Source organism: Trachurus trachurus, assembly GCF_905171665.1.
Source record: "Trachurus trachurus genome assembly, chromosome: 21".
Lineage (NCBI taxonomy): Eukaryota > Metazoa > Chordata > Actinopteri > Carangiformes > Carangidae > Trachurus > Trachurus trachurus.
Window position 1 is genome coordinate 15,414,255 of NC_139899.1, and position 27,502 is coordinate 15,441,756.

The 27,502-nt window shown below is 40.3% G+C and overlaps 2 protein-coding genes across 2 annotated transcripts; both read left to right on the forward strand.

The window, feature by feature from the left end:
* Positions 1-359: 359 nt before the first annotated feature.
* On the forward strand, positions 360-4,184 carry tbr1b (T-box brain transcription factor 1b; the record flags this gene model as incomplete). Its single annotated transcript, XM_083996647.1, has 6 exons — positions 360-1,051; positions 1,329-1,483; positions 1,644-1,765; positions 2,070-2,228; positions 2,599-2,660; positions 3,341-4,184. 6 exons carry the CDS (start codon positions 360-362, stop codon positions 4,182-4,184), a joined length of 2,034 nt encoding a protein of 677 aa, XP_083852773.1.
* A 3,236-nt stretch (positions 4,185-7,420) lies between these two features.
* slc4a10b (solute carrier family 4 member 10b) lies at positions 7,421-26,908 on the forward strand (the record flags this gene model as incomplete). Its single annotated transcript, XM_083996962.1, has 25 exons — positions 7,421-7,468; positions 8,585-8,626; positions 14,065-14,146; positions 16,028-16,180; positions 16,284-16,422; positions 16,873-17,033; positions 17,151-17,336; positions 18,578-18,666; positions 19,721-19,878; positions 20,037-20,124; positions 20,591-20,737; positions 20,845-20,942; positions 21,856-22,030; positions 22,217-22,350; positions 22,620-22,865; positions 23,025-23,130; positions 23,502-23,663; positions 23,866-23,979; positions 24,228-24,389; positions 24,498-24,749; positions 24,907-24,975; positions 25,699-25,872; positions 26,348-26,467; positions 26,553-26,617; positions 26,833-26,908. The coding sequence occupies 25 exons, from the start codon at positions 7,421-7,423 to the stop codon at positions 26,906-26,908; spliced, it is 3,246 nt and encodes a 1,081-aa protein (XP_083853088.1).
* Between the last annotated feature and the right edge of the window lie 594 nt (positions 26,909-27,502).

Sequence of the window (27,502 nt, forward strand, 5' to 3'; positions counted from 1 at the left end):
GTTATTTTAACTCTTATGTTGCATCTAGCCTATATATCCATATGTTTTAATCAAAAATAGGCCCATGTCATGTTACAAACAAATCACTTGACGCCCAGCCATCCTCATATTGTCCTAATTAAGAGCTGTCTAATTAAATTACAGCCTTGAGTTAACCAATGGCAGTACTTGTTTCATTAGCAAAGAAGGGAGAGTGATGGAGAGAAAATCCTTCCTGATTGCAGGATAGTGTCAATTGGCTAATTTGCTGCCTTTGGTTCCTCAAGTCATCGCAAAGCGTTTTCATAGTGTTACATTAGGAAAGGCGTGCGCAAACGCTTGTGATATAGGTTGTGCTAATAGTGGCTTCCTATTGAGCTATGCAGGTCGAGAATTGCATCTCGCCAGCGAGTGATCTCTCCAAGAAATTTATGAATGTGGGCAGTGGCTTTTCGAGCTCCGATGGAACAGAGCTTTCGTTACAGGACCATCCTATTATATCTGCGAGTGACAACCTGGAGAGAAGTTCACCTCTGAAAAAAAACTCTAGGGAGATGACGAATCAGTCAGAGGCAGACAATTTTCCCGACTCCAAGGACGCATCAGGGGACGTCCAGAGGGGCAAACTCTCTCCTGATCTTCACGGAGTCTCTGACATCCGTCATAATTTCGATGGATCTGCAGGAGAAAGGTGCATCTTTTCTCCATCTACCCAGCCGCAGCCAGTCTCAGCAGCTCCCAGTGCCATGTTCCCTTACCCGAGCCAGCATGGACCAGCGCACCCAGCTTTTTCTATTGGAAGTCCCAGCCGCTATATGGCCCATCACCCGGTCATAACCAATGGAGCTTACAACAGCCTTCTGACCAACACTTCTCCTCAAGGCTACCCGGCCGCGGGCTACCCTTACGCGCAACAGTATGGACACACTTACCAAGGAGGGGCTTTTTACCAGTTCTCCTCGGCGCAAGCGGGACTGGTTCCGGGGAAAGCGCAGGTGTATTTGTGCAACAGGGCCCTGTGGCTGAAGTTTCACAGGCACCAAACAGAGATGATCATCACAAAGCAGGGACGGTAAGTGCACGCACGCAGGTTCATCGGTCACACACCTGCAGAATTTGCCCACTTTTGGCCAGACCACTACGAAGCTTTTATGTTGAAGTTTTTAAGTAGAAAATGGATGTTTCTTCACATGAAATCCCGTTTTTCCCCTAAGATGAAAAAATAAATAAATAACGGACTTAAAATAAAAACCAATGCAATAAGAAAACGGAGAATCTACTCAGATACTTCTGCCTTTTTTAAGTTACGGAGGCGTTTTCTAAACCAGTGTTATTTTATTTTTCCACAGACGAATGTTCCCATTTTTAAGCTTCAACATTTCTGGCCTTGATCCAACTGCTCACTACAATATATTTGTGGATGTAATACTTGCGGATCCGAATCACTGGCGATTTCAAGGAGGAAAGTGGGTGCCATGTGGGAAAGCAGACACAAATGTAATAGGTAGGCCTATCATATTCTTTGAATATACGCATTTATTGTACGAAAAATAAAAATAAAGATATTTGTTCAATGCTCCGTTAGAAAAAAAAAATCTTGATTTATATTTTAATGAAAAATGTAATTCTTTCATTTTCCCCCTGTTCTTTGTATATTCTCATAGGAAACAGGGTTTACATGCACCCGGACTCACCAAACACCGGTGCGCACTGGATGCGTCAGGAAATATCATTTGGAAAGCTAAAACTCACGAACAATAAAGGTGCCTCCAACAACACGGGGCAGGTAAGACAACATTACAGCAACTAGTTTCACCACAATTACTATTACTACACAACTACTAATTATTTGTGCATGATTGATTTAATATCAGTTGAAAACATGCAATGGCAAAAAAAATAGAAAAATCCGATTCGTAACTTGTGTAATGCAGCCTAGTTCTCTCTTTTATTTGGGCTTTTGTTTGCCATTATTGACTCATTTATTATTATGTTAATTATAAGAAAGATTAAAGGAGATTCGATCTTGTTTGTTTGGATCTTTTATCAAAAGTTTGAGAGTTGAAGTTTCTTTTAAACTGGATCTCCAGATGGTGGTTCTCCAGTCTCTTCACAAGTACCAGCCCAGGCTCCATGTGGTGGAAGTAAACGAGGATGGGACAGAGGACACGAGCCAAGCAGGAAGAGTCCAGACTTTCACCTTCACAGAAACGCAATTCATCGCAGTGACAGCTTACCAGAACACCGATGTACGAGCGCGTAATATCAGACACCACACTGAACATTTACAGCCTGATCTGTCAACAGCAACTATACATTTAAAAAAAAATTACATAAAAAAAAAAGGAAATCCAGAAAAATCTCAGGATTCGAACAAGGAGTTGATTGTGAAAGATCTCTCTCTCTCTCTCTCTCACTCACACACACACACACACACACACACACACACACACACACACACACACACACACACACACACACACACACACACACACACACACACACACACACACACACACACACACACACACACACACACACCTTCTAAATAAAGAAAATAGAAGACTCTGATCTCCATAAACTCTTTGTCTGTCTAATGAATCCATCACCTCTCCACAGATTACGCAACTAAAAATTGACCACAACCCGTTTGCCAAAGGATTTCGGGACAACTATGACACGTAAGATTATCTTCTATCCTCATTTCCTTTTTTTTTTTTTTTTTACTTCTTCTTCTTCTTTTTTTGTATTATTATTATTATTATTATTCAGTTGCAATTTTGTCACACGATGCTGTCATTTCATTAGATTAAATTATTATTTATAATCAAACTATTTCTGATAAAAAAAGATCAAATGCACCTCTATAATTATTGCTGAATATGTTATTCCTATTAGTGGTGGCTCATTTCGAGTGATTTTGTAATGAGTGCAACTGAACGAATAGGATTTTATTTTTCACTTTAACAGAGAGACAGATGTTATATATTTAAAAGAAATGTCTGTTAAATATTTACGAACAAAAAACAAAAATAGACTATAGGCTATCATCATAAATATGATTTAAAATCGGTCCGTTATAATCTGTTGATTCATATGAGTTCCACTTATTTGCAATTGATGATTTATAACCTAATGCCAATTTAATCATGTACAAAATATACTTGAACATATTTCACATTAGAAATGTTTTCTCGTTGTAGCCTATAAGACGTTTGAAATGTTTACTTCTTCTGTCAGATGTGATACTCCACATAAGTGAACTGGTGAAATGGACATCCGCCGTGTGTCCAGCTATAGCGCGCAGTGCAGTGCAGCTTAGTTTCTGAATTGTTTCTGTTTTTTCTCTCCATCTTTTCAGTGTCTACACAGGCTGCGACATTGACCGCCTAACTCCATCACCGGGTGACTCTCCGCGTTCACAGATCGTGCCGGGTGCGAGATATGCCATGCCTAGCTCTTTCCTGCAGGACCAATTTGTCAGCACTTATGCCAAATCTCGCTTTCACCCTGGCGTGGGGACTGGTCCTGGCACGGAGCGCAGCGTCCCACTCGGCAACAGCTTGCTATCCCCGCAGCAAACCGAGGAGCCCACTGTTGCCACCCCCCCGCAGCGATGGTTTGTCACCCCTGCCAACAACCGACTGGACTTTGCTGCCTCGGCATACGACGCCGCTGATTTCGCCGGTAACGCGGCCACCTTGCTGTCCTACGCAGCGGCCGGAGTGAAGGCTCTTCCCCTGCCGACTGCAGGCTGCTCCAACCGGCCTCTTGGCTATTACGCAGACCCATCAGGCTGGGGAGGACGCACGCCGCCGCAGTACTGTGGCGTAAATACCAAGTCCAGCTCGGTCTTTTCCTGCTGGCCCGCTAACTCTATCGGTGCCAGAGCGGGCGCCAACTACCTGGCCGAGGAGGTCGACTCCATACCGACCGAGAGGTCACCGATCGGCGGCTCGGAGGAGCCCAAACCCAAAGACATGACATCCGAGTCGAGCTGGATAGAGACGCCGTCTTCGATCAAGTCAATCGATTCGAGCGATTCTGGTATCTTTGAACAGGCCAAAAGGAGGAGAATCTCTCCGTCTGCCACGCCGGTTCCAGAGACAGTGTCCCCGTTAAAATCTGAGCTGCTGGCACCGAGAGAGTGTGAGAAGAACTGCACAAAGGACATTGGTTATTACAGTTTCTATCCTCACAGCTAAAACGAAGAAATCTATCTATCTATCTATCTATCTATCTATCTATCTATCTATCTATCTATCTATCTATCTATCTATCTATCTATCTATCTATCTATCTATCTATCTATCTATCTATCTATCTATCTATCTATCATCTGTTAATCTATGAAAAGAAAAGATAAGGACTGCCACCTCCTCAGTTAATGGCCAAAGTGTACATTCTTCCACTACTGACAGCTCAGTCCTTTTCTGGGTTGAGCGCTTTCTTTTCACTGTTAAGTAAAAAAAAAAAGAAAAAAGAATATAATGTACATATTGGACAGTTGGTGATAGTAATTGGATGTACACAAAATAGATTAATGATTCATTCTGTTAAGTAGCCTGAACTGTTAGTAAAAAAAAAAAAAAGGAAAAAAGAGAGATATTGAGGATCTGTACATGAAATGTTCTTGTGTAGCATATACTGACATAATACTCCCTGTCAGTAAAAAAAAACAAAACAAAAAAAACAATGTATTTTGTACTTTATCAAAGCTGTAGGCTACCAGAAGTTTATGAAGATCACTGCTACATTCATGATACATGTGGTTAAAGAAGTTATAAATGTTGGTAAATGTAGACTTATAGGGTCTTTTTTTATTTATGTATTCATTTCAGATGGTTATTTTTCATAGCTCTGTAAGCTCTGCTGTTGTGAAAATCTCTGTATCTGCTGTAACGTGATTGGAACATAATAAACGATGTTATCGTCAGGAGAAGAAGAAAATGTTTTATTCTATATCATATAAAACCCTAGGACTTTATATTTGGCAAAGTTTCCACGAACGCATCATTTCCCCCCAGAAATAACAGAGCGGTTGTGTCCGGGCCGCGTGAGAGCTGACTGGTGAGAAATTAGGAATATTAAAAAAATGAAATGATCCCAGTCACATTATGTTTAACAGAAAGAGTCCTCACTTCTCCATTCACACATCATTCATTCATCATTTATGTAAATTGGTGCGAGAACAATTAAGTCTGGTGGTTTTAAGAGACTTCACAAAAAAGAAGTTGACAAACAGGTGACAAAAGAATGCGAGGTGAATAATGTGAAACATTGTGTTATAGAGCAACAGTGTGATATGTCGATGTGTGACATTAATAGCCGTCATAATTCAAAGTGATTCAAAAATCATTATATATATAAATAATAATAATAAATAAGTACCTGACTGATTGGATCTGCCAGTGGACTGACTCAACAATAATGTTGCTGCAGCATGTGGTTGGAAAGATTTAGTATTTCCATAGTCTGCCAAGAAATTTGTGAGGGTGAAAACTCCCCCCTTATTTTTTTTTTTTTTTTTTTTTTTGTGGTCAGATCTGAGAAATTGTGAAGTGGACAAGTTTTCTGTGCCACGGCCAGAGGAAGTGACACATGAGAAGAAAATCTCGATTGTGTGAAAATGTGCACAGACCCGCGGCAGCCCGGAGAAAACCTCACGACACGAGATTTCATAAAAAAGAAAAAAAAATCTATGGTGAAAGGAATTCGTCCTTTACAATTGTTTGGTTATTGCCGATTGAATGATCCAAGAAGTCCTGTTTATGCCCTGTCCGTCTTAAACAGCGTCATTTGAGAAGAACTGATTGAACACTGAGAGCAAATGAATGAAGATAAGAATTATTATATATATATAATTAAATCTGAGTCAAGTGCAGCTTAAGTGGAATTTCAGCGCGAAGGAGATGCTGCACAGCTGTCGATAGGAGCTGTGCTATTTTGTCACAGAAAGTGTATATGCGTGCATGTGTGTGTGCGTGCGTGCGTGTGTGTGAAACGCTCACTGACAGGCAGGACGGGCCTTCCCAGGGATAAACAGCAGATGGCGGTAAATGAATGCGGGTCCTGTGATGGGAGCAGCTCTTCAGTTTGTGGCTCTCAGATCTCAGGAGGTCAGCGCGGGTCCAGGGCAGCTCGGAGGGAAAGGCACAGATTTTTTAATTACCATTTATTAATAAACCGACTTCTATTTGTATCTTAATTAGGCAGAGGCAGAGCCGCCTAGAACTGCGGTTTGCCTCTGGATCCAAAACCACACATGGACTGTGATCTACACCAGATGGCGGCACTTTACTATTATTAAAGGTATCCCTGCTGTTAACAGGACTCGGAGTTGCGGTGCCAAGTGTGTTTTCAGCAGCAATCCCCGAGCTCTGATCAACACCACCAACAAACAGCTTTGTAAACACTCCTCCTCTGACAACAATCAAACGGTTTAATATCAACTCTCAAGTCCAGTCACACAAATAACTCTCAAAATCACACACAAAAACATGCATAAACTGGATTATGTCAGTGGAAGCTCAGCTATAACAGACTCTTGATGCGGAGGCTGATTTATCATGCACTTGTCTATTCATTATAATCTATAGATATTTGTCCTTATAGAAAGGAGTCAGGCTGGAAATGTGCTAACGACACAGTCAAGACAATGATATTAATATTGGAAAAAATAATATATGAAACTTCCCCAATCCGAGAATTATTAATCATTAATTCCTTAGTGTGTCGCCCGTTTCTTTCCATTGACATCCATAGATAGCTGCATGTGTCTGATCATATACAGATCTATTGCTTTTGATGTAAAGGTTAGAGGAGGATGCCCGAGACAAGACTCTTTTTCTGCAGAAAAGCAGCTGTTCAGTTTCAAACAAGTCTAAATTTGATCACAAAACCGTATCTCTAGATAAATTGGCCTATATTGTGCAGTTCATATAGCCTACTAATAGTCATTTCCCTCCCTCTGGTCCTGTGGACTTCGACTGTTGTGCTCCATGGGTGAGATAGTGTGTGGGTTATGTGTGGAAAGAGAAAAAACAAAGAGTGGGACTGCAGCGTTTTCTGCTAAAATGGTCCTCGTGAGTAAGTCTATCCCCACTGAGTCACCATATGAAACGTATAACGAGCAACAACAAATAGTTTGTGGAGAAAACATAGTCCCTTGTTGATTTCAACATGCTTTCTGTCAGATGATCTTCATCACCTCCCCTCAACGCTTTAGGAGTGACGCTTCCCTGTCAGAGATTTTTTTTTTTTAATGCAGCGTTGTGAGGAGCGCTAATCGTCTCCTCTCTGCTGCTGACCGCCGCTGATTTAAACATGTGAGCGTCTCTGTGTGCTCGCTCAGTCACTGCCACACCTGACGGGGATTTACACGCAGCCCACAGCTCTGCTCCGTCCCTCTGCTCCGTGACGCGCTGCTCAGACTCCAGTGATGGACACCACGCACCAGGGCGCTCAGGTGGAGCCGCTGCTGCCACCGGTAAACAGCACTCATCTATCGGGACAAATGTTTTTTGCCTTATAGACAGATATCAGACTCAGCCAGTGTGTTTTCTGCTAGATGTGATGTCTAATAGATACATGTGAGATGCTCCAGCAGGCAGGTGCAGAGTGTTTATGTCCGTTTATGTCTATACAGCTGCTAACTTATAGCTTTATACCTGCAGAGCTTTTACTATACGTTCACTTGACAGAAAATAACTCTGTTTCATGATAGTGTGTCAGCTTTAATCAACCCATCTGTTAACTGAAATCATTAACAACAATTAAATCAAAGTGAGTTAATCGTTTAAAGCATGTGAAAGTTACTCTCACTTTACCAGGAGGCTTTTTTTTTGGTATAGGCTATTGTTTCAATGATACAGTTTCTGAGTATAACATCTGTAGCAGCTGGAGTGACTGAGTTGGTTCCTATTGTGTGCTACTTAACTTTATACAGACAAAACCCTGTGGTGACAGATGCCCTGGTAATATAGTAAATTCAGACAGAAGTGACCTTGTGTCAGCTCATCATGTAAATAGTAACACATTGTTGGTTAGATTAAAGGTACTGTAAAATGTGTATCATGAGAGGACGCTGCTCTGACTGCCTCAACTCAAACTGAAGCGTAACTTCACAAAGTCAAATGCAATTTTAACATTTTCTTTTTGGAGAACTTCAGTGATCCGATCCACATAAAAGAAAAAAGAAAAGTCTCTCAGGGGATGTTAGAGACATAGGCCCATTCCCATGGGTCTTTGCTGACCACTTTGGAGGAGATTTTTTTTTTTTTTTGTCATTATCCATTTGCCGTTTACATCAAAACAGATTTTTCCATTTAGCTGATGGTTTTAGTCTGACAGGCTTTTTGTACTACTTTTAGGGGCTTTGGCTTCAAAATGTTGTGTCACAAAGTGACCTCAAAAGTCTTAAGAATTTAAAAATAACATTGCAGAGTTAATCTTTAGCTCATGTTGAACAAAACATGTTTGAATGTGAAGATGTTTATAGGTGCTGGGTTTGGAACCTAGATTATTGATTATAATGAATAACACTGCAACTAATCATGCACACAATATAGCCTACCTGTAAATTTTTTTTATTTTTATCTTTCAGGTCAATCCTTCCTTTGGCTCATCAGTTTGTCGTAGAAGTTTGGTGAGTTGCATTCCCTGGATTTTAAGGCTTTATTACCTCAAGTATCAAAGTTACAATTAAAAACGAATGTATTATGTTGCACTGAGTTTATTGATATGTTATGCAAGTAGAAGACAGACTCAGCAGTGAGGCTGAAGGAACGCTCCTCGTGGCGTGACCAAGTTGATTGAGCGCTACATGACAAGCTTTTGTTTATCCTTACAGTACGGAGAGACACGAGGCTCAATACGAACCAAGCTTTGATTGTGATAAGATGCTGCACTGATGTCACAGCTATAATCTCATGAGTCTGGTTGCTCTGTTAATAGATGCTCAATCACAAATTACAGCTGTTTGACACACCAGAAGGGCATCAGTATTTATCAGGCATGGTACGAAGCAGGGCGACAGGAATTTGCACCGCAGAGCTCAGCTTTTAGACCGCGAGGCACTCTGACTTAAACTGATTATGGCCGAGGACATAGAGGGAAAGCTCATGCATCCTGAAAACTCAGAGGCTCCTTGGCTCTTCAAGTATCAGGTAGGACAAGGACTGAACCCGAGGATGGTCAACTCTGACATTGTGTAGATATACTGTTGTGCGGTTAACAGAAGGTAAAAGCTCATCATTGCAGGCCATCTTCTTTAGAGATCATTCTGTCTTTGTGTACTGTAATAGCCAGACAAAACTGTATTAAAAAGTTTTTAAAAAAGAGCTCTCTCCTGCAAACCACACCTGACCCTCCTTAGACATAAAGATGTAGGAGGGCAGTGGAATGAGAGGCAACAGATCTGACAAAATGAGGAATCAAAGCTGTAAAATACCTTAGATAGCAGCTCTAATAAAAAAAAAAAGTACTAATGTGTCCTCTTACAGGATGTTGAAGTTTAAAGCAAAAACATTTAAGGATTAGGGTGCATTTTGTTCCAAGCGAAAGCCTGTGCAGTTTAGGACCTTGCAAAGTGGCCACCTCTCTCTAGGGATCAGATCCAAGTATGTCAATGAGGAATTGGTGTTCATCACTCCAGTTCGGACTCACCCTGACAATTGACTTTCTTTTTAATGTGCTAACTCTCTGTATCTGCAATGCTTTTCTGTGGATTCCACCAAAACATAAAACAGCTTAGCATATGCCTCGTGGCAGCCCCCTCAAGTAGATATCTGTTTTGAGAGGGCTTAAATGATTATGCTGCACTTATACCACCAGAATATAGGGGGCCTACAACATTTTAACTCTTCCCCAGAGATAGGTTTTTAGAATGACACACAGTTGTATTTTAATTCAGACTCAAGGTGTTGGGTATTATGCAGTGTATAAAAATGTTACCATAGTCCATGAGCATAGAGCATAATTTATATAGGCTAATGTGTCTGATGCTTTAGTAACAATTTCAAATACCGGCAGTTTAATCTGAGCAGGGATGTTGATCCACGCCCTGCGTATTTTTAGACAGATTATCAACATCAGCCAAGTGGCCGAGCCAGCCCATGTGGCATTGCAGCTGTGACCAGCAGTGTGCCCTTCACTATCAGAACGCTTTGATGGTCATCTGATGGTCAAGATGGCTCACGGAAAAGATGGTATCAAGCCTTTTACAGGATAAAAATACCTACTGTGTAATAAGTGCTCTAAATCTGTTTGGCTCTGTTGAGGAACAGACAGCTTCTGCCAGTTTACCAGATCTCCCTTCAGCACTTAGTAAAGGCAGTTGTATGTTTCTTTAGCTGTCTGAATCCCAGCTGTTCTGGTTGGATTTACTGTGAATGGCAGAGTTAGATGAGTAGGCCATGCATGCACACTCGATTGGTGCACCAATCAATAGCCTACTATGTGCAGCTCTGACACTTAACCCTGTCTCAGTGTTTATTGTCACACTTTTAAGATTGTTTAGTTAGCGTTAGTTATTTGATAAATATTTGTAGCAGTAATTTCTTTGGAGCTTATGATTTGTAATCAATCATTCATTGTTCATGTCTAGCCTATTAAGCTGCTTATTTCAAGTAGGGCACTTAATAGTAGGATATAGCTACATAGCCGACATAAACTTGATTTTATTTTCAAGTGTGCAAATTCATATGGACCAGAGAGAAATACTGGATTGTTGTGACAACTGATAAACTTCACACATAATCTTCTGAAGAGTGGTTTTGAAGCTGAGTCTGAGCTGCTCCATTACACCAGTCCTGGTTAATGTAAAATTATTAGAACGCATTTATTTAATGATTCGCTACACCTGTGCACTTTGGTGTCAGTGGCAAGGGCACATTCAAGATCACAGTGTGTTTTGCAACAGTTTTGCAACTTGTTCTTATACTGACAGCAATCTCTGACATGAAATAGGCAACACCCATTTTCCATTAACACTTTACACCCAACATAAAATACACAAACCTCTCCATCCTGACCCTTTTTACAGGCTTAGTTAAAACATCTGCTGTTGGATAATATTTGATGCAGTTGGATAATATTTGATACAGATTTTCCCATCACTGAGAGCGGATCGAACAAAATGGTAGGGATGTCCATGGGAAATGTCGATATGTTCTTTGGCGTGACACAGGATTCCTTGACAAAGCAATAGCACCCTGATTGTCCTCAAAAATTGTCACTGGTGCATATTGTCGATTCCATTTAACAACTGTACCAGATAGCTATGCTTTCCTGAGCTGTGGCTGCCAGGGCCATGTAGGCCTCTGCTTCACAAGTGGAGCAACTGGCTATATCGATCTAATCATAGACATACAGCCTATATCGGTCTAATAACTGCTCCCGTTAACATCGTTGGCGTGTAGCTCGAAAAGCTAACACGAGGCTGATGCATTTGTTAGCTAATTATCGAGCTAACCTGACGGGACAGGTATGAGGAGCACAGACCGTGACACGTCTGTTTATTAGTGTTTTCATTACAATAACAAATATACTAGAATTTCACTCACCTCGCAGGGCAGGGGCACGGACTTCTCCCTTAGTTTTACGTTTGTCCGACATTTGCATTAGAAATCCTCTAAGAAACAAACACCACCGCTGAAAGGTGACAAACACTGGCCCTCGGCTCAGCTGTGACGACAGTGCCCACACCGACCGGGTGGAGAGCTAGCGGCTGGACCTGGAGCAGCTGACCAGCTCGGTGACAAGGTGTAACCATAGACTGTAAAAAGAATGGACGTAGCGTCCGTGACGTCACCCATTGGTTTTGGGGAGTCGTTTTTGTGACTCAAATATGGCGGCCTGGACAGCGCCATGTTGGATTGGCCGGCCGAGAACCCGCCCACTGGCCTCGAAGCAGCTGTCCACGGAGCTGCTCGGGCCTGTCACTCAACATTTCCGCGCCCTAATTGGCCAGAGTTTTAACCTAATAACAGTAAAACGGTAGAGTTTAAAAAAAATTCACCCCCCTCAGGGTAGAAAACTATCGGTTGAGAAAAAAAAACGTTCTGACACCAGGCTTTTAACATGTTTACTGAGGATGTAAAATCGGCGATTTTAACATGGGGGTCTATGGAGAATGCTCCCTTCTGACACCAGCCCCCACAGGAAGCCGGGGGGATTGCAGTTTTTTGAACGCGGAAGTGAGCTTCACTTCTCAGATCCACAACTGCCCCCTTGGGTGTAACGTTATGGCTCATAACTTTAGAAACTACACTTCAAACTTTTTTGCTTTCGATTTAACCTCCTTTGAAATACTATGACCTGGGCAAATGAGAATATGCACCGGCCTACACTTCAAACTAGTTACAGAAAGAGTTGAGTTGTCATGGGGAAGGGTTACTAGGCTATTGAAACCACCGCTGTTTTTGTATTTTGCTATTAATGGTTTTGTATTCTTCTAAGTTGTGAATTTTACCATGTTTTCATGGCTGCCTGTAGAGCCAGCCAGCATAAATGTTAGCAAACGGCGACAAGGGTGTTTTTTCTTTTAGCACTTCCGCCGGAAGTCACTTACCCGGCTGATGCCATAGAGTATGGTTTAGTTTAGTTTAGCTTTCTTTCTTTAGGCCTACTAAGTGAGCCTACCAAATGCTTAATAGGAGTATCATGGCATGTCTTCTGGCTCCGACTCTTTGCACACTGGGGGTAAATACATAATTTTGATATTTGTGTGTCATTGCACCCACTAGCATGACTCTATAGTATTTGATCATATAAAGTCCAAAGTCCAAAGTCCTAAGTTTGAGGTTAGGAATTAGCTGTGAATGTTGATGGTGAGATGTGGTAGTATGGTAGGTTCTGATTGTAAAGAGACAATTAAATAGTAGGCTATAAAACTGTAGGCTACACAAAAAGTACCTTGCAATTTCTTTTAAAAGAAAAGCACTAGCAGGTTACTACTTTATCTTTGCACGCACAGTGGAAAATTATGATTTCTGATGGTTTTACTATTCTCTCTTACCACCTCTTCACCCACCTTCTCTCTGATTACATGAGCAGGCCAACATTCACATCAAGAAATATTGGTTCTCTCACTGACTCTAGCCTATATGTTTGTCCTGCTTCATGCCTCTTGTTCTTTTATTGGGCAGTCAAAAAAATTGCAGTAGCCTAACTGTTCATTAATTGCTGTGTGTCAGCCTAGTGAACCTGCACAGGAAGGTCCACAGGAAATGCTCAAACAGCTTAATGACATTTGCAGTGGTCATTCAATATTCTCCCTATAATCTGACAAAAGCTCCGCATTGAGGATTATGCTCATTACAATTTTTTTTTAAACTCTCCATGACTCCATCACTTCCATGTTTGATTTTCTGGGTGGACCAGTTCTATATTCTTCCAGCTGCGGTGAAAAAGTAAATTGATCTTTATAATGACCTCCAGGTTAACCAATCAGTGTTATCAAATCCCTCCTCCTATTATGAAAAAATGCAATAGGACATATCAATTAAATGTGAGAGAAAGACTGACGTAGATAAAAAATATGTTATTTAATAGCCTGCCCTACATAGATGGAGGCAGTATACAACAAAAACTAAGAAACAGTCTCTTTTAGGAATAGGAGTTTCCTTCTTTCTTTTCTTTTTTTTTTTTTTAAATTTTTTAAAAAACTTTTTCAAAATTAGGTCAGACGATGATTCACGTTTTGAACTGAGGTCCCATCAACAATGTAGCACCGGTGACTGTAAAGGGAGCACCAAGAACAACAGGGAAACATTAATTGTAGGTGGGAAATTTATTGTTCCCCTCATGAAAAGCTTTTTGTTTGGACTAAGATGGCACACTCCTATTCAAGATGAGTCGTGCAATTAGTTTCCACGGCAACCATGATATTCAGTGGGATAATGTGTTTGTTCACAATGCCTTCGACTGTGAGGGAACACCAAGTCAACAAACATTTTTATCACGTTACGTTCAGGATACATCAGTATATTCCAGTTATAGCTGTTTGGTTGATCAGACACTGAACTTAATAATGCTTATAATACCATTGAATATGTCCTATGTGTTTATCTGTGTGTCCAACAGAGGAATGACGACGAGGCTGTGGTGGACCGAGGAGGAGCACGGTCCCAACAGGGAACCAACTTTGAGCAGGAAGATGTTGAAGGTACCTCGACTGACACTGAACACGTCAGGAACACAAAAAGCTTGAAGCACTAAACGGCTGCTGCAGCTGAGTCCGCCCACTTTGTCCTCACAACTGCTGCAGTCCTCTTGACAGCTTTTTCATAGTTAAAAGATAGGAGTGGAGTGGGAGGCAGAAACTGTGGGTGAGATGAATTCACATCAGTAATTTTAAAGGCGCTGAAAAACGTGGATAATCACAACAAATATGAAATCAGTCCAACTGAGTACTTGAGTAAGCTGTCCCCATCTGTGTTTGCCATAGGGCTGTCACAATGTCATATTTTCACTGCACGATAACTGTGATGAAAAGAAATCTCGAAAACAATATTATCCTGATATCTATAGCAAAAATAAATATTGAATCATGTTAATGGGCGTTGTCTCTCTTTTTTAGCAAATGAGACTGAAATTCAATAAAAGTATCAATAAGTGAGGACAGAGAGACAAACCATTGGAAGCGCATGTCCTGATATCTGCCATCACAAAATTGTATTATTTATGCATTATTTACCCAGTCTTAGTATTTAAACAACAGCACAGGCACAAACAGTGGTACACAACCATTGAGATGCTGCAGAATACATGGGAATTGTTTTGGGTTGTGCAAGCAGTAAACAAAAATGTATTGTATAGCATTCACTAACATTGAACTGTATTAAACTGCAGTTGAATTAGAAAATAGCTTTAATGAAATAATGATGATAAAAATGACAGATGTGTTTCAAAACAGTGATTTTCAATTGATAACACATAGGTAGTGGCTGGTTTTGGATTAAAATTCCAAAAACATAAAATAATAATAAAGGGTAAGTTAATTAATTACTTGTGTTATGTCTATATTTACCATTTTGGCATAGCTATAGCAGTTACACTGAAGAGCACTGTATACTGTATGTGGTTGTCTGAATCCTCTCATACTGCAGCAGGCTGAGTGGGCTGACTTATGAAAACAGATATGCTCTCACTTCTTTCTCTATTCACTTTGTTCGCACGGTCTCACAAACACAAGCATGGAAACACATACACAGTTGTTTGGAGGTATTTATGAAAGATAAAAAGAAAGGAAACTTGAATCAACAACCAGGTTTCACAGATTCACACAGCCGTAGGCCATGTACATGCAATAATTTACTGACAATGATACAAACACAAATCTCTAATTAGATAATTGCAGCATTTTGCGCATCATTTATTTGATCTGTAAATTCACACTTTCATTGTCATGATTATACAACATATCCAGTAGTTTACTATAGTGTATACTCCTCTTTAATGCCACTACTGATCAAGGATACTATTAATATACCTTTATTTGCATTAATTCAGAAGAGTTCCTGACATGTTCTTTTTAAATTCTCTTTTTTAATACAAAGCAAGGAACAGGCTTCTTAATGATATAAATTTTTTTAAAGGGTGTCTTTTTATTATATATTCATATTAAACGTTTTCATGCTAAACTTTTCAGCAAAAGTAGATGTTTCATTGAAGATCTTAAATAATATTAAAATAAAGTTCAAATTATTTTTTAATAAATAGAACCAAAGATCAACAGTAGAAACCTTTCAGTTAGTTTATCTACATGTCAGCAAGGTAATTCACAGAACGTTTTTATTGTGTAGACATGACAGGTGGTATATAGGTTGTTCAGCAGCAGTAAGCATTACATTATTACATATTATCTCCTCAGCAATGCACTTTATTTAAGTAAAAACACACACGATGATGCAGGAATACATTGTAAATAATAGAAAAGCTCAATAACGTAATGCAGAGACAGAGTGCTTTACCATGATCAGTGAATTCACAATAATTATCTGTAAAGCATCGGCCTTTAACTGTTGTGGGTCTTGTCCTCATGCAGGTCACAGGACTCTCTACATCGGGGTCCATGTCCCCTTGGGCAGTACCAGGCACCGCAGCCACCGTAGGCACCGTCACCATGGAAATAAGCACAAGAGGAAGAGCAGGGACCGGGCCCTCACGTTGGTTGAGGGAAGAGAGTCTCCTCTTTTTGGTACCGTCCCCAATCATGAACTTGCATGCGGTATAGGATAGACAAACCTGTATTTGACTGACTGTGTTCCTTACCCCTGAAGTGTAATTCCTTGTGCTCCCAGACACTCCCTCCCAAAGAGTACAGTTCCTGCTGGGCACTGAGGATGATGATGAGGAACATATTCCTCATGACCTCTTCACAGAGATGGATGAGATCTGTGTGAGGGACGGAGAGGATTGTGAGTGGAAGGAAAGTGCCAGGTACTGTCAAGACTGTCCAGCCGCCGACATAGTATTTACACACTGTCATGACCTACATGCCATTACTGAAAGCTGTGATTGAATGGAGCTGTCATGCCGGTTATCCCACTTATACTGATGAAAGCTGTAGCTGAGTGTCTAATGTTTGTGTTTCCATTACATTAAGTAATTGCAATTCACTGTCATATGGGGGAATTAACTTTATGTTAGTCCTTTTCTTTGATTCTTGCCAGTGTTAATCAGGATGCAGAATTTATTCATCAAATGATTTATGGTTTTCTGTTAAAATGGCAAATCAGACATATTTTATTTACACTGATATCCTGATGAGAGGCAATAAGGAAAGTGGGACCCAGAACGAATGAGTGTTGTTGTTGCAGCTTGAACAGATTGACAGCCAGTCTGCCGTCTGCTGGCCTCTACTTACTGGATCTCCCACTGCTGTTTCAGGTGGCTGAAGTTTGAAGAGGATGTGGAGGACGGAGGAGAGCGGTGGAGTAAACCCTACGTAGCCACTCTATCTCTACACAGTCTCTTTGAGCTGCGAAGCTGCATAATCAATGGCACTGTGCTGCTTGACATGAGAGCTGGTTCTATTGAAGAGATTGCAGGTAATAACAGTTAAATGGAAAATGTGTTGAACTGCATTATTGTTGCATTATGGACAAGAGTCTCTCAGTTAGATCTGTGACACATGGATCCAAATCGCCTGTCTGTGTCCTCCTCAGACATGGTGTTGGACCACCAAGAGTTATACTCACCACTGGGGGATGAGCTCAGACAGAAAGTGCGGGAAACACTGCTGAAGCAGCACCACCACCAGAACCAGAAGAAGCTGGCAAACCGTCTACCAATAGTACGCTCCTTTGCTGACATCAGTCGACGGACTTCAGAGCTCCATCTGGAAAAGAACGGTGAGAAATTGAGAGAATTGAGATGTATGATACATCTGGGGGGTCATGAGTTGATTAACAGGTCAGGTAAAGCAGGGTCTTTTAATAATTAAGCAAAACTTTTTGAGATTGGGAAGTCTCAGTGTCTTCGGCTAACCTGCAAGCAACCTGTTGGTGTGCCATTAACAAACTGGGTGGAGGGATCCTGAAGACACAACTTTGTTTTAAGGGGTCGCAAGTCAGAACATTTTGGAACAATGCCCTTTTTTATTTTTAATCTGGGCTGTATTTTTTAGGTGTAGATACTTTATAAATGCACAATATGTTCATGCGTCTTACATACTGTACATATACGTAAGCTTAACCTGCGTATGTTCCATCCGCCTTCCTGTACCAGCCCCATTAAAGTCAGCAGGTACTGATTTACTCAGCCTGCACTTGCTCGTTTACCAGCCTAATACATAAAAACATATTCTGGATGACAGTATTAACATTGTTTGTGTTAATATCGCCAATTCCTCAAAATAGGCAATTTTCATTATCTTGAATAAAGGTCGATGAAAAACAATATTCATAAGTACTTTCTATAAATATACAAATTTGTTTGCTATTGATCTTCACAGTACAAAAGCTGTTTGGTTGAATTCTGGGATAAATTTAGATCAGAACTGACTCATAATTGGACGCATTTCTTGCCTACATTATTGCCAACTACATTTTACAAGCTTGAGGTCTGCCAGAATTCCACATGATAAAATTAGGTGTGCAGAACGCACCAAGCTGTTTGTTAAATCATTCTCTTGTATGCAATATAGTTTCATCATGTGTCATTTTAAAGCTAATTTCAAAGTCGTATTCTCTGACAAACACACTTAATGCTTTGTGAGCATACTAAACAGAATAATTAGGGTTAATTTTTTGGCCTGCTTGTTTAATGAATACAGAAATTAGGACAGTCCTGTCAGCCAGCTTGGCACTAATCATGTTACCATGAGCCTGGATTTTTTTGAGACAGCAGCAGTGATGAAAATCTGTGTGGTTTTATCCACACCGGCCTTCATGACCTGGATTTGATCCTCTCTGTTGTTATCCTTTCTAGAGAGATTCTGTGAATTCAGTCGGCCTTATATATGTGTGTATATATACTGTATATAATTATTAAATATTCATATTTAAGTTATTTAATTAAATTATTAATAAATTAATTTGTGTTTTGTTGAGGCATTTTTGGGAGTAACACCTCTTCTATTTGGACCATGCAGGTCAGACGTCATCCTCCCAGTCTCAGTTAGCGGGTTCAGACGGTAGAGGAGATGGCCACAGAGAGAACAGTTCTGTTGACTTCAGTAAGGTATGGTACACAGCTCACATGACTTGTTCTATGGTTTAATTGTGTGTTTTACATGTTTCAGACAACGAACAGCAGGTCATTGTTGGTATTTCTTAATGGAAAGGTCATCTAGACAGGGATTAGGATTATAACCATGTTAAATATGATAAAAGTCATTCAGCACTGATGATAACCACATGACGACCACACACAGGAAAGACAAACATAAAATCCATGTTGAAACTCTTTGCCTAATGTATATGAGTTTAACCTTTTGTCCGGGTGAGTATTATTTACTGTTTCATGTACTTTAGCCTGTTCCTGAAACAGTCAAAAAAGAGTGTATTTTTTATACAGACAGACAGACAGACAGACAGACAGACAGACAGACAGACAGACAGACAGACAGGTGACAAATTTGAGAAAAAAAAACCAAAAACAAAATGTCTTAGTAAGATGTTGGGCTTCTATGCACCAGAGCGCTGTCACCATCTATGTAAAGTTAAGTGATAGCTAAGTGATAAACCATCAAAGTTTCAAATCAATTATTTTGTATAGTTCTCCCAGAGCTGAACAAACAACATTGAGTCAACTCTTGTTATCTCTGCTGTGTTATTTCTGTTCAACACATCAATCAACAGAGATTTCCTTTTCCATGCAGTTCAATCACATTAGAAATTTAGACACTTTCAGAAATGAATGATGCCCCATAATTATGTAATATTACACAACACGTTGAACTGATACTGTAGTTATACTTACTTAATCTTTTGTAATATTTGAATGTATCAAATCTGTGATATATATGGATGTTTTGTCCCATGTCTCACAAAGCCTGTGCAGCTGGACTATATTTAGATAGACAAGCCCGTCAAATCATTGCATTCAAGGCTTAATGAGTGGATAAACTGAAAAAATAATGACATTTACAGATTGCACTTTTAGACATGAACGATTGAATTTTCTTCTCAAAACATGTTCTCAGTCAAAGCCGCTTAGACGATAAGCTAACAGGAAAGGGTGTCAGGGCCTTTTATGTGAGACTCTTAGCACTGTACTTTGTGTCCTCTTTCAGATAGACCTGCATTTCATGAAGAAGATCCCGGCGGGCGCTGAAGCGTGTAACGTATTAGTGGGAGAGCTTGAGTGTCTGAACAAACCGGTGGTGGCGTTTGTCCGGCTTTCACCCGCGGTTCTGCTCAATGGGCTGGCTGAGGTCCCCATTGCCACAAGGTTAATGCAGGCTGATACTGTAACACCCGCTCAACCCCCTCTACTAATCTCTTATTGACCCTTCAGAACCATTTATGCCCTTTAGAGTTAATGTGCAGTTATAGTCACAATGACAATGATAATGCAATAGTGGTTCAAAGAGCTGTCTGTTCCTTTAGGTTTCTGTTTATTCTCTTGGGGCCCATGGGTCGAGCGCCTCAATATCATGAAATTGGAAGATCCATGGCAACACTTATGACAGATGAGGTAAGAATTTCTTAATGAACTCCTCATTTTCAACTCCAGCTCCAGCTTTGGGGAGGGTGAGGTGGTTTGCACTTCTTACGCACTTTGCATAAATTCACAGTCTAGCAGAGCTTAACAAATTGCTGAAGTGATGGAACATTTCTCAGCATGAAACACAGCTCAGAGCTTCTATGACATGCTTTTGGCTAGTAGTCAGTCATCATGTCCTCCTTTTTTTGTCTGGGATTTAGGCTGCTATCCATCACCACGGAGGAAAAGATGGGCTTTATCTTTGGAATGAGAAGATTTGAGGAACGAGATTTGAGGATATTTTAGCAAGCAAAGTGATTAATATTGTTTCACAGCGAATAGGACCCAGATTTTAGTAAACTAGTTTTGCTTTTCTCTGGACAGTTTGTATAATATGTTCTGCACATGTTTATATGGGCTAAGTTGGTAAACTGCTCCTCAACGTTTCTCTTTTCAGGTTTTCCATGATGTTGCCTATAAAGCTAAAGACCGGAATGATCTGATCGCTGGGATTGATGAATTCCTTGATCAGGTGACAGTCCTGCCTCCTGGAGAGTGGGACCCATCTATACGAATAGAGCCACCGAAAAATGTACCATCTCAGGTCAGTAGGACTCATGTTGTGGTCGCTGTCCTGTCTTCTCCCTAAGATCTCTGCAACAATTTGTACATAACAAACAAACTCACTGCTTTGCACTGTTTGTTAAACAGGAGAAGAGGAAGAAAAGTAGCGTTAATGGATTAGGAGACGGTGAGGAGGAGGAGGAGGAGGGTGGCCATGGTGGTCCAGAACTGGAGCGCACTGGAAGGTGGGGGAATAACAAGGGTGATATGTAGTGTTTGTGATGGAGGTGAATTCTAATCAGTACTAAAACAATGTGAAGTCTATGTAGAGTAGAAATATAGAAAAATAATATCCGAAAGATAGATACAGAAATGTTATTGTCAGTACTATTTTAAGTATTATGAGTACCTCATACTAATGCCAGGAGGCCAAGGCAGGGCATCATGCAGCCTACTCACTACACTCACTACTGTGCTGCAGAGGATTTATTTGCAGCAGGACAACACTTGTAATGTGTAATATATGAAGAAGCAATGGTGTTAGATAGGAGATCTTGTACTTTGTGTGCTTCTTCAACTGGATTACTCATAAACATATTGATGTTTTGATTTCACCTTTTTGAGTTGTTATTAAGGTGTTCAAAGAATGATGTACAGGATCTAACATAAAATCCATTCATCTTGGCATTGGCTGTTATACTGTATATTGCCCTGAAATATATAGATAAATACACGTTATTTGTCTACAGTTGCTGCATGCCTTCTACAGGGCTCATATTAAAAAAGTACATACAACTGAAAAATACCACTTTTCTACAAACAGTATGCTGTTATACTCGTCGTCTATTTCTGGGTAAACATGGTCTGTAGTTGTAGTCATAGGGTGGTTTCCATAGAAACATCCCTCCTGAAGATCTCTATTTGCAACTAGACTTGTTTATTCCAGGGGCATATCACACGAATAGTTGAACTCTGGGATGGGGGCAGTAGACGGAACAGAAGTTAAGGAAACAGAAATAGGATATCAAAGATATTGCTGAAGCCTTACCAACTTAACTTTTTCTTTTTTATTGTTGCTTTAACATTTTAGTAGAGAATAATTTATGCCTTTTGAAATTGAAAATTTTTGACTGACAAATTTCTTTTTTATATTCCCAGGTGGTTCGGTGGTCTCTTTCTAGACATCAAGCGAAAGGCGCCACACTACCTGTCCGACTACTATGACGCTTTTAGTTTGCAGTGTGTGGCCTCCTTCCTGTTCCTCTACTGTGCCTGCATGTCACCTGTCATCACCTTTGGAGGATTACTGGGCGAGGCAACAGAAGGACGCATAGTAAATCGCCTGCCCTTTCTTTTAAACGTTCACAGTTTTCTGCCAGGACTGGTTGTACACTGCTGTGCACTGCACTAGCTCTTCAGAACTGTAAACCAGAAAACAGCTGCAGTTCTGTATGATAATGCTTTGACGGTAATGTTGGTTCAGTAATCCTTCTGCTATCTTTCTTTATCCATTTCCCAGAGTGCCATTGAGTCGTTGTTTGGAGCCTCGCTGACTGGAATAGCCTATTCTCTATTTGCCGGACAGCCCCTCACCATTCTGGGAAGCACAGGGCCAGTGCTTGTATTTGAAAAGATATTGTTTAAATTCTGCAAGTATGTGTCTGTAAATATAAATCATTCACTAAATGATCAGTGACCTCAGATTGTTACATCATTTTGTGATCACAGTGCTTACCGGCTACTGTAGCAGCAGGATGAGTTCTGTGAACATCGATGTGCCATCTCTCAAACATCTGGCCTCATATAGATCATTTATTACATCACATTTTCATTGTGATAATGATTTCTTCCAATCTACCAAATTACAAATAGTAAATAATCAATGTATGATGTGACCCCCCCCCCATTTTATCCCAACATAGGGAGTATGGCTTATCCTATCTATCACTGAGAGCCTGTATTGGTCTGTGGACAGCTTTCCTCTGCATCATGTTGGTGGCCACAGATGCGAGTTCCCTGGTTTGTTACATCACCCGTTTTACAGAAGAAGCCTTCGCCTCACTCATCTGCATCATCTTCATCTACGAGGCCTTGGAGAAACTCATGCACCTGGGGGATCACTATCCCTTCAACAAGAACAACAAACTGGAAAAACTCAGCTTATACTCGTATGTGCAAAAATATTTTCCAACAGTGTACTGTTTTAAAATGTTTTTTAAAAAAAAGAAAAAAAAAGAATGATTACTGAGTAAATTTCTTGGAGGTACAGCAAATCCCTGACAGATAAGGGATTATTCAGTCACCCAGATGTTCATGTGTTTCCACAGATGTTCATGCGTTGAGCCTTCTGACCCCACCAATGACACCCTGAAGTACTGGGAGATGAACAATGTCACTGCATCAGAAATCTACTGGGAAGCTCTGGAGGTCAAGGTACTATACTTGCAGACGGTGCAAAAACAAAAACAGAAGACAATACCAACTGTCAATTATGCCTCCATGGTGTTTTTAATGCACATAACAGCAGGGATTATTGAGTAACAAAAAGACATATAGAAAAGAATACATTTAGGCATTTTCACCTTAAAGTGGCATGCTCTCTCAGATAGATCTGAGCCCAGGAGATTAAGGGCATGTGGGCTGGATTATATTGGATTACTCATTGTAAATCACTACAAAAGCACATTTTTTTGGTGCTTTGTTAAGTTTTTTTTTTTAAACCCTGTTTATAGAATCTACTTATGCTGTTGTCTTGCTAATCATATGATTAGTCTGAATGACTGGCCCTCTACCTGTTGTTGCAGGACTGTATTGAAAAGCAAGGCGAGTTTGTGGGCAGTGCCTGTGGCCCACATGGACCCTATGTTCCCGATGTCCTCTTCTGGTGTGTCCTTCTCTTTTTCTCCACTGTCCTCATGTCGGCTTTCCTCAAAGAGTTCAAGTTCAGCAATTACTTTCCCACAAAGGTACCGTACATTCATCATTTATCTTCACATTATTGTCCAAGCCAGTGGACATGGTTGGTTGTTATGTAGTGTGGTGTGGTGGTACACTCTAGTGGTCAGATTTAGGTACTGTGTGGTAGGAAAAAAAAGAGAAAATGATTCAGGTTTAATTAAGCAAAACAAGGAATATTAATAAAGAGTATTTTGAATCCTTTTTTATCAGGTGAGGTCCATCATCAGTGACTTTGCTGTTTTCTTCGCCATCCTTACAATGGTCTTAATAGACTATGCCTTAGGGATTCCCTCTCCAAAGCTAAAAGTCCCCAGTGTGTTTAAGGTAAGGATTTCTTGTTGAATCAGTTTTCCACGAATTACTGACTATTTAATTTCATTTAATTTCATTTTTATTTGCTCCATGCATGGACATTTTTAATTCATACATTACTGACAAAATGATAACAGATTATAATTTACACATTCCATGCAAGGAAAGGAGCAGGATGAAGAAAACTTAAACCGACTATACCATCACTTTCCAACAAGCTGCGACTTATGTTAAACCAACTTCATTTATTTTCTTCTAAGCCAACCAGAGATGATCGAGGTTGGTTCGTCAACCCCCTGGGGCCGAACCCCTGGTGGACGGTGGTCATAACGGTGGTCCCAGCTCTGCTTTGTACCATACTCATCTTCATGGACCAGCAGATCACAGCTGTCATCATCAACAGGAAGGAGCACAAGCTCAAGGTGTGTACTTGTCCCAGCTCTGAACTCTTGACAGTGTGTGTAGTGTCTTGGAGAAGAAGGTTCACCAGAACCACTAATGTTCGACTTTCAATGTGCTGGTCCTTCCAGAAAGGCTGCGGGTACCACCTGGACCTGTTCATGGTGGGGGTGATGCTTGGTGTGTGCTCTCTGATGGGTTTGCCTTGGTTCGTAGCAGCCACCGTTCTCTCCATCACCCACGTCAACAGCCTGAAGCTCGAATCAGAGTGCTCAGCTCCTGGCGAGGTGCCCAAGTTCCTCGGCATCAGAGAGCAACGCTTCACCGGCCTCATGATCTTCACACTCATGGGCTGTTCTGTCTTCATGACATCTGTCCTGAAGGTCGGTCATATTTCTTCTCATTATTTGTCCAATTTTATGTGCATAGTTGTTTTCCCACTATTATCTATTCTATTTCATATTTCTTGGCACATTATAAAGTTTATTATGTTTGCAAACATTTAGCAGTTACTGACTTTATGTTTGTGTTGTTCTTCAGTTCATTCCTATGCCTGTGTTATATGGAGTATTCCTTTACATGGGAGCATCTTCTCTCAGAGGCATTCAGGTAAAATTATTTCAGCTTCATTGTATTTAATGCAGTCTTTTTTGTTTACATTATGGGGTATCAATACATGAAGACACCCAAGGATTCAATGCTCTCCTCGTTTGAAATTGCCATTGGTTTTAATACTACATCTGACCAAGTGAGGTTGACAATAAAAGTTTTATTATTTTAGATGCTCAGCTTTATTGACCACAACTGGCAAGAAATCAACAATCTGCCACCCTACATTTAAAATGTGATTAAGAATCTGCACTGAATTAGGGTTTGTAACATTTTAAAGATGATCTATGTGGCTGAAACTGGACAGAGAGCTGACCAGCGTTGGTACTTTGCAAACCTTTCTACCAGATAATCTGTATGGACTGTTAACTCTCCCCAAGCCACAATAGGGGATCGCCTCCATATTGTCTGGCTGTGCAGAGAAAAAAGTGTTAATTGGCCACTAGTGTGTTCACAGCATTTTCAGAACACCTGACTGCGATTTTAATTGCCCTGTTTAGCCTACTTCCTATTTTCCTCCATTCAGAGTGCTTTGTGTTGTTGTTTTTGAGATTAATGGGGAGGCAGTGAGTGGTAGATTTAAAACAGCTGTCTGCTGTTGATTCAACTGATTTAACTTAGGTTTGCTGCTCTTAAGAACCCATTAACATCACATGTATATAAGTTGTTGTAACCCAAATACAAAGACCACTTCACAGTTGTTTAATAATTTGTCCCCTGCAGTTCTTTGACCGCCTGACACTGTTCGGTATGCCGACCAAGCACCAGCCAGACTTCATCTATCTACGACATGTACCCCTGAGGAAGGTGCACCTGTTCACCATCATCCAGCTCACCTGCTTGGTTATGCTGTGGGTCATCAAGACCTCCAAGGCTGCCATTGTCTTCCCTATGATGGTGTGGAAACAATCCAATTATACCATCTGTAGATCACGTCACACAATCAGCACACCTTTCACTAGACACCTAACTAGTGTAAACAAGGCTCAGTGTGTCAGCACAAGTATGTTAGTAGGGTCAGCTGGGCGCTAACCATCTATGCAGTGATTAATGCAGGATTTGTCAGACAAAACTGGTAGGGGTCTTTTCTGTTTCACTGTGTTTCAATGTTGAAGGTTTCTGTTTTTGTACCTGCCAGAAAATAATCTAGCCTCTCACTTTTATGTTACTTTTTCCTCCAAAAACACACCATATATAGAATATTTTATATAGGCAAAAATATATGAAGCTTTCATGTGGGAATTGTTTCAAGTCACATACACCTTAAACTTTCTAAATATAACATCAAGGGCCTAGCTCAAAGGGAGATCATTATAAAAATCACAGATTTCTGGATAATAAGCTGTTTTGATTTATTGTGTTCATCCTGCAGGTGTTGGCTCTGGTGTTTATCAGGAAGCTAATGGACTGCATCTTCAGTAAACGGGAGATGAGCTGGCTGGATGACCTCATGCCAGAGAGCAAGAAGAAGAAGCTGGAGGATTCTGAAGAGGTGCTGTTGTTGTCTAACTATTCTTTCAGTGTAAAATGTATGAATCTAATATGTGCATTTAAAGTGTGTTTCATTCAAACTTCAGGAGGAGGAGCAGAGTATGATTGCAGAAGATGAGGGAGTAGTGCAAGTGCCATTAGAAGGGTGCAAGTAAGTCATATTATGTCAGGTTAAGTTGTAAAAGTAAATGCCAAATCTCCCCCTCCCTACCTCCTATTTCCTGTCTCTCTCTCAACTGTAGCCTACTGTACATTAAAGGCCAAAAAAACCCAAAAATATACTTAAAAAAAAAGAAAAGTAAATGCTGTTTCATATTCAGTACGTTTTTACATTTGTAAATTATTTTCTGTCTCTTCCATTCACAGAGGGTTACCCATTATTAACATCACAGATGAAATGTCAAAGGGTTCTTTTGGAAACACTTGGAACGCATATGGCTAAGATGCTTGAGAAAGAACCAAGACTTCAGAACGTGGTAAGACATTATACACTGTTTAATATACAGAGACTCACTCATTATAAGGGGTTAGGGGGTAATAGTTTGTATTTTACAAATCACTCAAACAACATCCTTCGAACAACCCAAAAAACTTTGGGCACCAGTAAAACATTTCAATAAGGAAATGGTGCTCATATCTATCCACAAAGTTGTTATCACATATAAAAGTATATTAAAGGATAGTTTGAAAAAAATGGGAAATATGCTTATTTGTTTCTTGAAGAAAATATGCTGACATCACCAATACGACTCTCATCTGTACATCTTTAACACTACCCCGGAACAGCTCACCCGTCTTACCTCTTTTGTTTAATGGTGAAATGTGTGAAAATAAAGTGGTGGGTTTTAATAAGGGATTATGTACTGGACTCTTTCTTGTCCAGGCACAGAGTCATTTTTCCACTTTCGTCTTTTAATTTGTAGATTTAAAGTTGTTATATACAATAAGATCCAATCAGTCTTATCAAAAGTGTTATGCTTGTCATCCTGTTCTGTATGATGAGTTCTATACAAAGCTGACATACTGTGTATCATCC